This window comes from Aspergillus stella-maris, assembly GCF_047715825.1.
Source record: "Aspergillus stella-maris strain CBS 113639 unplaced genomic scaffold BDV14scaffold_68, whole genome shotgun sequence".
Classification (NCBI taxonomy): Eukaryota; Fungi; Ascomycota; class Eurotiomycetes; order Eurotiales; family Aspergillaceae; genus Aspergillus; species Aspergillus stella-maris.
In genome coordinates, this window is record NW_027396862.1 from 108054 (window position 1) to 121232 (window position 13179).

Genomic DNA, 13179 nt, shown 5'->3' on the forward strand with positions numbered 1-13179 from the left:
CGCTGGCCCGCGTCAAAGTGTAAATGTATGGATGACTAATGTGGTGACCCCCTGCGCCCTGCCTATTTGGGTGCTCCAGGGACTGCGACTGACGGCGAAAAGAAACTGTCTTCTTCGGTATCATGATGTCCTTGGATTGCATCCACCGTCATGCTCCATCGATCTCGGGCCCACAGCGCAGCGGTAGGTTGTTATCTAGGTCTCTTATCAATCGCCACTAGTCAAGACCCATATCCCGATTATCAAAGACCGAATCTCGTTAAAGCAGAGCCGGTGCCGAATAACGTACTCCAACTGCATCTCTGCAGCACTGTTGCATGACAATGGATTCCCCGGTCCGCGTCTCAGTCGCATGTGAGTACTGTCGGAAACGGAAGCGCAAGGTACGTTCCAATGTCCCCTCGTACCTAAGCGGAATTAAAGTAAGGTTGGTAACAACTCCACGCAGTGCGATGGCCTACGACCTTCGTGTTCCTTCTGCCTGGCTAGAAACAGAGTATGCGAGTACACCACCGAGAAACGTGTCAAGTATGTACCCACTGATCCACCCAAACTGTTCTGACCTGCATTAGGCGCAGAGTGGATCCTGACTACGTGCGGGCGCTGGAAGATCAAATTGCAGTGTTGAAAGAACAGTTGGTGCAGGCACAGTGCTCCAAGCCTTCCACCCTTTCAAGTGACGTTGTTCGTGATGAACTCAACTCAGAGCAAAGCCGCAAGGCGAGTTCCGTTGCCATCCCGCCTAACATGACCACAGCCATTGAGGATGTGAGCGCCCTGATCTGGCGCATGAGCATCGACAGCAATGGCGACGCATCCTTTATCGGGCCATCTGGTAACTTTTGCTTCCCTGTCAAGCACTGGGAAGCTGCAGACGTGAGTCGTGAGGAAATAGCCGCAGCAACGCCGAGTGACACCATGTCGAAATCAAGCGCGCAGGTCCCGGGATCAGATGAAGTTGACGACCATCTCATTGATTTATTTGCACGCTTTGTAAATCCAGTCCAGCAGTTTGTGGACCCTGAGACTCTCAGTCAGCTCCGAGGAAATGCTCTAAGTCCTGGTCTCCGGCTGGTGAAGACCGCTGCGCTGGCCGCGGGGGCTCTTTTTGCTGATGATCCCCAAAGCAAGGCACTTGGTGAGGAGGCAGCTGATGTCCTTGATGCAACAGCACTGCAACTATGTCGGCAGTTGCCTGAGCTTGCGACCATTCAGGCGCTCTCTATCATGTCGTGGCGGGAACTGGGATTGGAGCAGCATAACATGGCCTGGATGTACAATTGTCAGTCTTCTCTGGCGACAATAAGACCCTCACTGACCACAATGCAGCAATGTGTGCCAGTCTAGTTCTGCATCTAGGCCTTCCAATTAGTATAAGCCCGGAAATTGGGGCTGCCAGCCCTGCTAGTGCACCTGAAAATTCCCCGCAAGAGAGGAACGTGCAAGATACGCGGCTGAGAACGCTTTGGTCTTCGGTGTTTTTGGATCGGTGCGTTAAGTGCATGCTTGGGTATATTGGAGAGTGAGCTAATCAAATAAACCAACAGGATCGCAACCTCCCTGCTAGGCCGCAACTGCCTGCTCCCTTGGAGGCGCATCAAGGCGCCTTCTTTTTTGAGTGCCGTTGGGCTCTCGCCATCGTTGGACGAACTCGCATTTGACCATCAATGTCGGCTCTGGTTCATCCACGACCAATACATGGACAATATGTACCACCCTCCTTCCTTATCCGTAACCACCAGAAGATGTGAATCTAACGAACAGGATAGATATCACTTCGACTTCTCCTCACTCAGCAGCACCAAACAATCTGGAGTACTCCTAGATGCGCGCGACCAGCTACACTCTTTCCACCGGCAGATTCACCCTTCCCTTCAAGTCACCGCAAGCGCTCCCAACCCCTCAACCATCTATCTTCACATTTCCTACCACACATCCTACATACTAATTCACAGGCCGTATCTTGCCTCCGCTGCCCAAAACAACCAGGCCATCTACCGTCTCGCCATCCGGTCCGTCTCCACTGCCGCCACAGCAATCGTGCGCCTCCTCCGTCTGCTCGCCAAAGTCCGTCCTTTCGACCAGATACCGCCGTTTATTGTCCATAGTGTGCTAACTGCTGCCGTAACGCATTTGTGCAACTCAACTAGCACGCACCAGCCACTGCGCAGTCAGGCAACGGCGCACTTTAGGCTCTGCTTCCGGGCGCTACTGGATATGCAGGGTAGGTGGGTGAAGGCGAGGAGGGCCGTGAGCCTGCTCCGGGGGCTTGCTAGGAGGTGGCGTGTCATGGGAGCCTTGCCGATGCAGCATGGGTTTGATGTGGACATGGAATTCGCAGGACCGATGGTTGAAAGGACGGAGATGAACGCGGAAGAGCGGAAGGAGGAAGAGGAGGAGGAGAAAGAGCGGGAGGAGAAAGAGGAGGAGGAGCAGGTCAAGACCATGGATCTTGAAGGGATATGGCAGGACCCATGGTCGTGTGCATGGCCCTGGACCCAAGACAATGGTGCAGATACAAATGACCGCGATCAACTGTCCATGTCTAACGTCTTTTCCGAGGTGTATGGTCTTGCTACAGAAGCGCGAGGGTGGAATGGTCCTAACCCGTCTGGTCCATCCTGACTTAGATCACCCTGTAATACATTTATCTGAAGCAAAGTACCTATTCATTAGTCTTTCCATGTCCCTCTGCCCTTTATCCCTCTCTAACATGTCCCCGATCCCCCCCTCCAACCCCCAACCAAAGCAAATCCGGCCTACTATAATGCCCAACCACATCAACAAAAGCCTTGGCCTTCAGAATTTCATCCATATCCAAATCCGCATACACAATCCCCTCCTCCGTCGCAGGAATCCCCCCCGCAAGCATCCGCCCATCAGGCCCAAAAACAGCCGAACTCCCACCTCCAGGAACATTCATAATCGCCCCGTTCGCAGTACACATCTTCTCTATCCCCGCCTCGCTAATAACCGCCGTGGTATGCAGTACAAAACTCCCTGACTCAATAGCGTACGTCCGTGCAAGCGCCATCGTCCCATCAGACGACATAGAATAGAGACCCTCCTCCCCCTCACCACCAAAATCAAACAGCGGCGGCCAAGCAGCAACATGGATCCTCTCCCTTTGCGAAATAGTATGGAACTTTAGCAGCGGCTGGATATGTTCCCAGCAACTTAATGCCCCAACTCTACCCAATTCTGTGTCCACGACGGTAGAAAGACAATCCTTTGCCCCGAACGCGTCCCCGAAAACCGTGCGCTCCATGTGCGTCGCTTTTATCTTGCGGCGGGTGGTTAGGATTTCACCACATGAGGAGATTGTGCCTTGTGCGATGTATAGGGTGCCGTGGTGGTTCTCGACGAAGCCCAGGACGACAATAATTTTGTGTTCGCGCGCGGCGGTGCATATTTGCGATAGTTGGGGGGAGGGGAGGGATAGGGCGTTTTTCATGTACTCCGTGTGGAGGCCGGGGTCGACGGGGCGGGACCTGAATGATGTAGATAATGAGCGATGGGTTAGCTTTGGGGATTTGGAAAGGTAGGTGGATGGGAGCATTTGTATGGTAGGTGCGTACCAGATCCAAGCGGGATACCCTGGGATCCAGCACTCCGGGAAGGAAATGAGTTGCGCGCCGTTCGAGGCGGCTTCAGCGATGAGCGTGACTGTTTTGGCGACTGTTGCGTTGAGGTCCAGCCAGATGGGCTCGGCTTGGGTTACGGCGACGCGGACCTTGGTTGGCATTGTTGTTGTCATTGTGGTGGTTGTGGATATTGATCAAGACTTGGAGCTTGCTGGGCGCTAGGTGGGAATACACATTCCATTTGTATTCCTACGTACCTATTTGGGCTTTATAGGGTGCTTTGGCAGATGAGTAATGGGATGACAGTGGTTACAAATTCTTGAATGTATACGTATCAATTGGATTGAATATCAGTTCGGGACATGCGGTTCCGCTGATAGCTGGGTTGTATCTCGTCACTGTAAGGGGGATTTCATGTCAGTTTTGGTTTTATCACGGCGGAATTGCATGTTCCGCCGCTAATATGGAGTACGTAAGGCAGAGTCGGTATAGCTTCACTAAGGTAGGTAACCTCATTAGTGGGATGTGTGGAGCTGGGCCCACAGAAGGGGTCAGGATATGTCAATGTCCACAAGAAACAGTGAATTGAAGAGGAGAAGAGGCTACTGCCATATGGTAGAAATGAATCTTTGTCGACAGTATCGATTGCCAAGACTTTGCCGTTTATCCTGCTGCCATGTAATATGGTAACGGACCACAGGGCTATTTACGTGTAAAGGAGTTTCACAGGAGTAGTGGGCGAGACAGGCATCGTTTTGATAACAGGTTAATTAGATGCGTAACCATGATAATCTACTTCCGCTCCCTCAACAAATCCATTCTCCTAAGCCCACCTCACCGCACCACGAATCCTCCCTCCCCAAACCCAAAGCAGCAAAGTACTAAACATAACACCAACAGAAACAGCCCCAAACGTCGCAAAGAAAACCAAAACACCATTTTCAGACGAAAAATCATTAAATACAAACGACAGCCCAAACGCAAACGCACTCTTCGCCACCATTGCCAGTCCAAATCCGTCTCCCGCCCGCGTCCCCAGGACATCATTCGTATACGCCACTATCCCGGTACACCCCATCCCCACGGCAAAATTCACAATCGCCATGAAGACTCCGCATAGCACGGCGCTGTATCCGCGGTCTGTGGCAGCCGCTAGTCCGAATGCACCTACTGCCATTGCGATTGTGGCGGGGAGCATAACGGGGAGTCTGTACTCTGGTTCGTAGACACCTGCGTTGTGAGATGCCATTAGGCGACTGCTGAGGTCGCATAGCCAGCCGCCTAGGACTGTACCTAGGGCTGAGCCGATGAGTGGTGCGATTCCCGTGAGGTTGCCCACTGCAACGGTGGACATGGACCAGGGCGGCGCGGTGAAAATCTGAGATGCGACGGCGCCGAGGAGGATCGTCCATGTGAAGGTTACGGACCACATGAGGCAGCCCCAGATGACAATGGGGTTGATGGCGAGGGCTAGGGGGTCAATGAGTGCCCTGAGTAGGTTGGTTCCTTTCATGACAGGTTGGACGGGGTTGGTTTCGACATCCTGCTCGTGCGTCTTTAAACTCGCCTCTAATGTGGTCTCTGTCTCTGAGTTGGTGTTGTGCGTTGTGTGGAAGGTGGTCTCTGGGAAGAAGAGTAGGATAGCGCCGAGAAGGACGCCGAAGAGGATAGCTTCGAGCCAAAAGGCCCAGCGCCAGGAGAGGGCCGTTATAACGTATCCGCTGATAACCGGAGTGAGATTGACAGAGACGATGACGGCAAAGTTCCAGAGACCAACGCGGCGGCCGCGTTCGTGGACGCCGAAGACCTCGTTGATCGATGCTGTACCGGCCAGGGCGAAGAAGCTGCCCATTCCAAGTCCTACCCATGTATGACATTAGTATGGAAACTAAGGAGGGAAGGGGGATAGAGGCTGCTTACCCTGGAAGACACGGGACGCGATGAGTGAACAGTACGATTTAGCAGCCGCAGCCCAGCAGCACGAGGCGAGCACCAGGAGGGTGGTAAAGAGGTAGACTGGGCGTTTTCCAAAGCACCGCGCAAAGGCCGAACAGGCGTAGGCGCTGATACCGAGAGCCATGACCAGGCTTCCATTGAGCAGAGTGACACTCGTCAGGTCAACCTGGAGATCAGCGGCTACGACTGCAAATCCAGGGACTAGGAGAGGGCCTAGAGAGCCCGTTGCGCAGGAGCCCAGGATGATTGTTGCAAAGAGAAATTCCTTGCGCGGTCGACTCCATGTCAGTGGGTCTGTGGAGGAGACTGAGGGTTCGGACAGCAGCTGGACCATTTTGACGAGATTTTTCCTTCTGTCCGGAGAGACGTAAGTTGGAATGCGCCATCCAGTGTTGTATTTGTAGAATACGGATAGATAAGATATTTACAGTGGCGTTGGTTAGCTGGTCTATGTTTGCTGTCCTTATCACGGCGGAACGCCTGCTTCCGCCCCCTTGATAGCCCTAGGTATCTACTTAATGACTGCGTTTATGCTCTGGTTACCCTAAAGTTCACTTGCTAGATATAACGTATCATGGCTTGGAAATCCCTTTGCATTGTTGGCCTCCTCGCCTCAGCCAGCTACTGCTACACGGGCCTATTAAGCGATCTTCAAGGTACGGATACAGTCCACTACTGAGATGGTCTTGACCGCAACAAGCTGACTTCTGTAGTGGACCTACAGGAATGGGCTTCAGCATACAACAAGTCCACTGCTGCGGTAGCGACCCTCTCGAATCAAGAAAAGATCCAGCTCATTTCCGGCCAGAGTGTACCATCCATTGGCTACGACCCTATCACCGGCAACGATGGCTCCCAGGGGCTAGAGAGCTTCTTCTACGTGACATCCTTCCCCGAGTCCTCTGCCATGGCCCAAAATTGGGATCCTGAGCTCATTCAAGCCGTATTCCATGCCGTCGCGGATGAGTAATACAACAAGGGTTACAGCATGATCTACGGGCCCACGGTTGGTCCGCAAGGCCGCACCCCCTGGGGAGGCCGCCTGGTGGAAACCTTAGGACAGGACGTTTACCTGGCTGGCATCGCCTTTGCGCGCGCTACAAAGAGCATCCGAGAGGCCGGAGTCATTCCCTGCGGTAAGCACTTCTTGTTCAACGAGCAGGAGACGAATCGCTCGGAGGTCTACTGGTCCAACAACGCGGTCACTGTCCCGCGTAACAATACAGCCTACACTAGCAATGCCGATGACAAGACACTGCACGAGACCTACCTCTGGCCCTTTTACGATGGCGTCCAGGCTGGACTCGGTGCGGTTATGTGCGCCATGAATCGCGTCAACGGGACCTTTGCCTGCGAGAACCCTGCACTGATCAACAAGGTCCTTAAGACCGAGCTGGCATTCCCAGGCTTCGTGACTCCAGACACCTCTGGCCAGCATACAGCTCTGGGCTCTGCCAACGGTGGCCTGGATTTTGGCGCCACCTCATTTTGGAACAACAGTACTCTCCTCCCTACACTAGCCAATGGTACCCTCCCCCAAGCACGCCTCGACGACATGGCCGTGCGTAACCTAATGCCCTACTTCCAGCAGGGCCTCAACAACAAAACAGACCCGCCCGTGCCCGCCGCCACAGCGCTTGTTGATGTTCGCGCCAATCACCGCGCCCTTGTCCGCAAGGCTGGGGGAGCAGCCACCACCCTGCTCAAAAACACCAACAACGCCCTCCCCCTGCAGCGCCCCCGCTCAATAGGCGTCTTCGGTGCCAACGCCCGCCCCTCAATCATCGGGCCTGGGACAACAATGGACGACGTCCACAACTACAACACCTGGTCCGGCCATCTCGTCTTCTCCGGCGGCTCAGGCATGGCCAGCCCGTCATACCTCGTCACACCCTATGACGCCCTCCTCGCCCGCAGCATAGCAGACGGCACCCAAATGATGTGGGCAATGGAGGAAAAACTCCCAAACATCCCATACGTCGCTGTGACCGGCACAGCGGGGACCTCAGCGGCGCCTACATTCTCCAGCTACGCCGCAGCCGTAGAAACCTGCCTCGTCTTCATCAACGCCTGGAGCGGCGAGGGCAATGACCGGGTGGAGCTGCGCAATGCAGAGCAAGACGCCATGATCCTCACTGTCGCAGAAAGCTGCAACAATACCATCGTCGTCATCAACACTGTCGGCGCCCGCCTCCTAGATACCTTCATCGAGCATCCCAACGTCACAGCCGTCCTGTACGCCTCTCTCCTGGGCGAACAATCCGGCAACGCAATTGTCGACGTCCTCTACGGCGACGTTAACCCCTCCGCCAAACTAACTCATACCATCGCCCGCTCCGAATCCGACTATCCCGTTCCCATCTGTATGGCAGCCACGTGCGACTTTGCAGAGGGCGTCTACATAGACTACAAGTACTTTGACAAGTACAACATCACCCCGCGCTACGAGTTTGGGCACGGCCTCTCGTACACAACATTCAACTACTCCGCGCCTTTCATTAGCCACGTCAACGCGACGGCCCTGAGCCAGGACACTGCAATCGGCCGTCTAGCCCCCGGCGGGAAATTGGATCTGTGGGACGAGGTTCTGCGGGTCGTTTTTATGCTGTCGAACACGGGGTCTCGAGCCGGCGCTGAAGTTGCGCAGTTGTATGTCTCGTTTCCAGATGAGGCTGAGCAGCCTGTTCGGCAGCTGCGTGGGTTCCGGAAGGTCCATCTACAGCCTGGAGAGACGGGAGAGGTGGAGTTTAGTCTGCAGAGGAGAGATCTGAGTTTTTGGGATGTAGGCAGGCAGGAGTGGGTTGTTGGGAGGGGGCAGTATCGGTTTTTCGTTGGGGCGAGTAGTCGTGATTTGAGGGGGGGCGTTGGGTACACAATATAGTCGGTGGCAAATACCCAAGGAGTTCATGAAAGTTGGTATGGTATATTTTCTTTGTCCTTGGTTTCGTTTGGTTTCCTTTCCCTTCCATGCCGTGTAAACCCAAATATGCAGAGACCTTGGATTCTTTCTACTTAGTCCTCATTAGTTGGGGGCACAAATGATAAGGATTGTCTGCTCTTTTAGCTTAGCACCGTAAATCCAGATTGGCAGATGCTATAGTATACCTAGAATTTATGCTTAGCTAGACAGCATCCATTAGGAATTTAGTCAGACACAGCCAAACCATACCTACCTACCCGGAGCAACCTGGATCATCTAGCCAGGTATACATTCTCGGGGCATTTCCTACCAAGAAAGCCAAACCAGTTCCAGAAAGTCAGTAAAGCTCGTCGTCTCAGCACTATCCAAAGTAGTCGAATCCTGTCATGAAGACTCCACAGCATAATGACTACGAGGTACCGTGATAATTTCAACCTTGATGACAAGCAGCGCGCTTGAAGTCGACAGGATAGTCTCTAAAATTGCAAAGGCCCGATCCACCAAGGGCTGATTACAATAGTTATCATTATATGTCAGCCTGATTCCCTCAGGGAAGCAGGTTGAACCTGTCAGAAACCCGGACTGGGATGCTGTCATGATTCCACGTAAGTTTTCAAATTCAATAGCCTTGTCGATCATTACATTAAAGCTTGGAAATCATGACGAGCAAGAAATGATCACCGCGCATGTGGGTCCCAATGTTGGTAAATCTAAGACAGGATCTAAGATCTAATGCACGATTACGGAATTGAAAACCTGAATCAAGGAACCAGGTTCGGTTCTGTTCGGCGGGTGGAGGGAACTATTGCGGTGTGGATATCCCTCCTACTCACTACCTAAGCAAAAAAAAAGAATAGGTATAAATACGCAGCCGAGCTACCTGACCACCGTCCCAGTCCTGCAGAGAGTCCCATCAACTAACTCACTTTACCGAGTTTCACAGCTTTAACAACCCTGTTCTGACTCCCCTCATTACCATTTCCTATGCAAGGTCCTCGCTTACAAACTCCGCTATGAAGCTCTCCTCCACCATCTTATCTCTCTCCTGTATCCTCCCCAGCGCCTTTGCCCAACCATGCAAGACAAGCGAGAGCTATTGCGGTGGCACTCTTCGATACCGGCTAGGTAAGTCGGACCCCTTCACATCACCTAACAAATCCAGCTCCCATACCTCCATCATAAGAGAAGACCGGAAAAACAAGCCTACTGGCAAGTCGGAATATCCACACAACAGACTACCGCGAAGCCCAAATGGTATCCGCCGCGCAAAGGAACACGGCCTTACCGTCGGAGGCCAGGGACGAGAGAACACAGAACTGGGGAAACGTCATTTATAACTGTGTTGATGGTTAAAATATTCAGGCGCTCGATTATTGTACGAATGGTGATGGGTCGGGCGCGGTGTGTAGGTTTGAATTTTGATCTGATGGGGCCCGAGAGGGGTATGATACAAATCTAGACATCTCTTGATGGCCTGGTTTGGTGCTCTCGCTGTAAATAGCTAGGACCGATCGCAAGAGCAAATAGGAGGCGCGGGCCAGCTTTGTTTGATCCAAAGTGTACAGCGTAGATGATGGGTGTGCTGAGTACCATATGTCCAAGCCAGACCCTGGTGTCTGAATTTGAGAAGGGCCAAGATTATGCTATTCAAGCGATGTTCACACCCTCCAGGTACGGCTTCCAAGTCCGCCGTGCTCCATACGCCAGCTCTGTTCCGGCTGAATGAGATTGCAGACAGGGCGAGGTACTTGGTACCCTGAAGAGTTCACCTAGCTCGCTTCTTGCTATTTTGAGGGTATCGACAGGACAATTATAGAGGCGTCGATCCTCATCACGCGGTATATTGTGGTGAAGGTTCCTTTACCTCACCTCGTAGTGCAGCGGTGCAGCAGGGCAATATCTATATCGACTCCAGCACATTTGCCTCAAGTCACACATCCTTCGTCCACGTCCCCCTCACATACGCCAGCCGAAACCCAGCACGGCCAACATTTCTCACGCTTGCGCTCCCTGGTCTCGTATTAACCACTGCAGTCTCTATCCCGCTGGCTTTCGCATCAGCTAGGCGTGCGCGCAGCAATGCACCCTGTACACCCCGTCCACGAAGCTCAGGTACAGTACTACTGATATGGAGCTGTGCAACGGGGCCCTGTGGCGTAGGTAGAAAAGCCATTCCCGCGCTGCCTGCGATCTGGCCGTCAATCTTTGCAAGGTATGTCCGTGTATCCGGCTGGACCGTAGCGCAGTGTGCAAGGAGTCGCAGGAGCTCCGTTTCCTCCCCACGGCTAGATTCGACTTCAAACCCCGCAAGCGAGGATTGGATAAAACTGCATCTGTCTTGCTCCGTTGACACGCGTGTTATCTCAATGTCGTCCTGCAAATATTTCCCTATAAGTTCTCCATAACTCAACTCACTCGACTCCTGCAGCGGCATGAAATGCACATTAACATCCTGATAATCGTAGTACCCCCTCCTCTTAAGTATATCCCACGCACTCGAATGTGCAAATGGGCAAAGATCAATCAGCGGCGCGCGAAGCCCGACAACGTCCCTCGCTATATGCTCGATTTCATCAAGGTTTTCCTCCGAGACAGGTCCATGCATCCCGAATCCAACGACGCGGTTCAGTTTCCAGTCAAATGACTTCTTCGTTGCGCCTGCCACTTGGCCCCTACCCACTGAGACAGCGGTGAATTTTTCATGGGGGTAGAACCGACTAGCTGCTGTAATTTGGGAGCGGAGGAAGGCTGCTTCGGCGGTTTCGAGGAGCGTCGCCGGGTTATTGGATATCGGGAAGGGAATAGCTGGATGGAAGGTGGCATGTGAGAACTTGTCCTCTGTCGCATCCCATCGCAGTGACGCAGCCAGATAACTTACTGTTTCTGAATAGTGGAGCGTACGTCGCTGTTGTGGTGAGAGCCATGGTCTTTTAGGGTACTCTGTAGGCGGCGTAGACTGGGCAGGACCGGCCCGTGGTTGACTGCATACCAAACCTTGAAATTAGAGCGGCCCTCCTATGGCTCAAATACGTTCAGTGCGAGATTTCCATTGACCTCCTTGCTTAGGCATTGTCTGCCTGTGACGTCGTAGGTACGGTGTGGTATGCACGTCACCTGTGATCTACGCTGCAGGCCATCCACGTAATCTTACACACCTGTGCAGAAGGGAGATCATCTGCATCTGGGAGCGCAATTGCTGTTTGAGTATTTAGGTACGGTAGATAATTGGCACTCGCTTATGACGTGGCTCTGAACTCAAGTGGATCCGACGAACGTGGATACCGATTGACATTGAATCTGAATTGCGAAGAGATCTGCGCGGGCGAGACTGGATCGGTAAACATGTAGAGAGGACAGGGCGATCAAGCAGGTAATCTGGATGGCGACATTGTCTTCTCGATCGCCAATCAAGGTTCAATCCTGCCAGATAGGTAGTATCAATTGTACTCTGGACAGACTGTCAACGGCATAATTCTGACGCGCGTTTCTAGCATCGATCAAGATGGGAATGTGATTTGGATTTTGTAGGGTGTTAGACCATTACAAGCACACCCTTTGCATTGATAATATATGAGAGGCAACGTCGTATCAAGTTTCATTAATATATCACCTATCACATCATTTCCAGTATTTTGGTGAGTTGATCACCCAAATATATCATATGTACAGAACTTTTCAGTACAGGGCAGACCAGATCAGAACGACCGCGCCCATTATCAACGGAGCAATGGGGGAGAGGCTGACGGGCGCCGCGCCCTCTTCAGTTGGAGACGAACCCTCAGCAGCGAGCGCCGTCGAACCAGGAGCAGTAGTACTCGAAGTTCCATTGCCACTTGTGCGTTCCTCCGTAGCCGAAGCAGAAGGGGAAGCCGAAGCAGAGGACGATGGCCTGGGACAAGCATTCTCATACACAAACTGCTCGGGCTCATCACATTCCGTCGCATCGGCCTCGTCAAACGAGCCGCTCGAATAAACCCAGCAAGTCCCATCATGATAAGGCGAGTCGTTCGGGTTATGAGGGTTAAAAACAACATAGCTGCATGAGTCCGCCTCCGCGCATTCACTCAAGCAGTGCACAGCGCCAGAACTAGCAATGCATCCGACGGTATTGCAGTCCTCGGGCGGCGGGTACCCGCACACCGAAGCGACAGGAGTAGGCGTCTCCGTCGCAGTAGCGCAAGCATCAGAAGTAGTCGTGGGTGTCCCATCGGCATTGGTGCACTCGGGCTTATCGTAGACAGAGAGGTAAGGATTTCCGCATTCTGAGCTGGGTTCGCCTTTACTCTCATCAAAGGTCTCGCCGGGGTAGACCCAGCAGTTGCCGGTGCCGAGGTAGGGGTTTCCGGCGGCAAAGATGACGAAGGAGCAGGGGGGATTGTCGTTACAGTATTCCCAGCAATATTCGACGCCGCCTGAGGCGACGGCGTATGGGCCCGGTGAGGGGTAGTCGCAGAGGGTGGTGATCAGGGATGCGGTGCAGGTTGGGGCCGCGGAGGTTGAGGTGGAGGTGGATATGGTAGATGTTGTTGTGGACTGGGCAAGGGTCCCGGGGAGTAATAGGGCCATAGAGGCCCGAAGGGGAGTGATCTTCATGGTAGCGACTGTGGTTGGGAAATAAAAGTATAGAGAACCAGGATGGGCAGTACTAAGAATATTTAAACAGCGATGATCACTGGTTCTTATATCTTCATGAAAAGGGGCAACAAAATCTGATGAACT

General features: G+C 53.0%; 6 protein-coding genes across 6 annotated transcripts; 3 read left to right on the forward strand and 3 right to left on the reverse strand.

Annotated features, from left to right (window-relative positions):
* Nucleotides 1-323: 323 nt before the first annotated feature.
* On the forward strand, nucleotides 324-2625 carry BDV14DRAFT_211251 (uncharacterized protein; the record flags this gene model as incomplete). The annotated part of the gene is made up of 6 exons (XM_073776055.1): nucleotides 324-383; nucleotides 449-528; nucleotides 573-1282; nucleotides 1330-1489; nucleotides 1548-1709; nucleotides 1770-2625. 6 exons carry the CDS (start codon nucleotides 324-326, stop codon nucleotides 2623-2625), a joined length of 2028 nt encoding a protein of 675 aa, XP_073624139.1.
* Nucleotides 2626-2698: 73 nt separating this feature from the next.
* Nucleotides 2699-5874, reverse strand: BDV14DRAFT_192456 (carbon-nitrogen hydrolase; the record flags this gene model as incomplete). Its single annotated transcript, XM_073771641.1, has 4 exons — nucleotides 2699-3491; nucleotides 3579-3733; nucleotides 4423-5444; nucleotides 5505-5874. 4 exons carry the CDS (start codon nucleotides 5872-5874, stop codon nucleotides 2699-2701), a joined length of 2340 nt encoding a protein of 779 aa, XP_073624140.1.
* A 240-nt stretch (nucleotides 5875-6114) lies between these two features.
* On the forward strand, nucleotides 6115-8548 carry BDV14DRAFT_211253 (beta-d-glucoside glucohydrolase D; the record flags this gene model as incomplete). The annotated part of the gene is made up of 3 exons (XM_073776056.1): nucleotides 6115-6196; nucleotides 6254-6495; nucleotides 6604-8548. 3 exons carry the CDS (start codon nucleotides 6115-6117, stop codon nucleotides 8419-8421), a joined length of 2142 nt encoding a protein of 713 aa, XP_073624141.1. The 3' UTR covers nucleotides 8422-8548.
* Nucleotides 8549-9333: 785 nt separating this feature from the next.
* Nucleotides 9334-9914, forward strand: BDV14DRAFT_129103 (uncharacterized protein). The gene has a single exon (XM_073766061.1). It carries the CDS (start codon nucleotides 9474-9476, stop codon nucleotides 9795-9797), a length of 324 nt encoding a protein of 107 aa, XP_073624142.1. The 5' UTR covers nucleotides 9334-9473; the 3' UTR covers nucleotides 9798-9914.
* A 476-nt stretch (nucleotides 9915-10390) lies between these two features.
* BDV14DRAFT_204029 (GNAT family N-acetyltransferase) lies at nucleotides 10391-11384 on the reverse strand (the record flags this gene model as incomplete). The annotated part of the gene is made up of 2 exons (XM_073774424.1): nucleotides 10391-11265; nucleotides 11339-11384. The coding sequence occupies 2 exons, from the start codon at nucleotides 11382-11384 to the stop codon at nucleotides 10391-10393; spliced, it is 921 nt and encodes a 306-aa protein (XP_073624143.1).
* Nucleotides 11385-11600: 216 nt separating this feature from the next.
* On the reverse strand, nucleotides 11601-13100 carry BDV14DRAFT_129094 (uncharacterized protein). The gene has a single exon (XM_073766060.1). It carries the CDS (start codon nucleotides 13051-13053, stop codon nucleotides 12136-12138), a length of 918 nt encoding a protein of 305 aa, XP_073624144.1. The 5' UTR covers nucleotides 13054-13100; the 3' UTR covers nucleotides 11601-12135.
* Nucleotides 13101-13179: the final 79 nt, after the last annotated feature.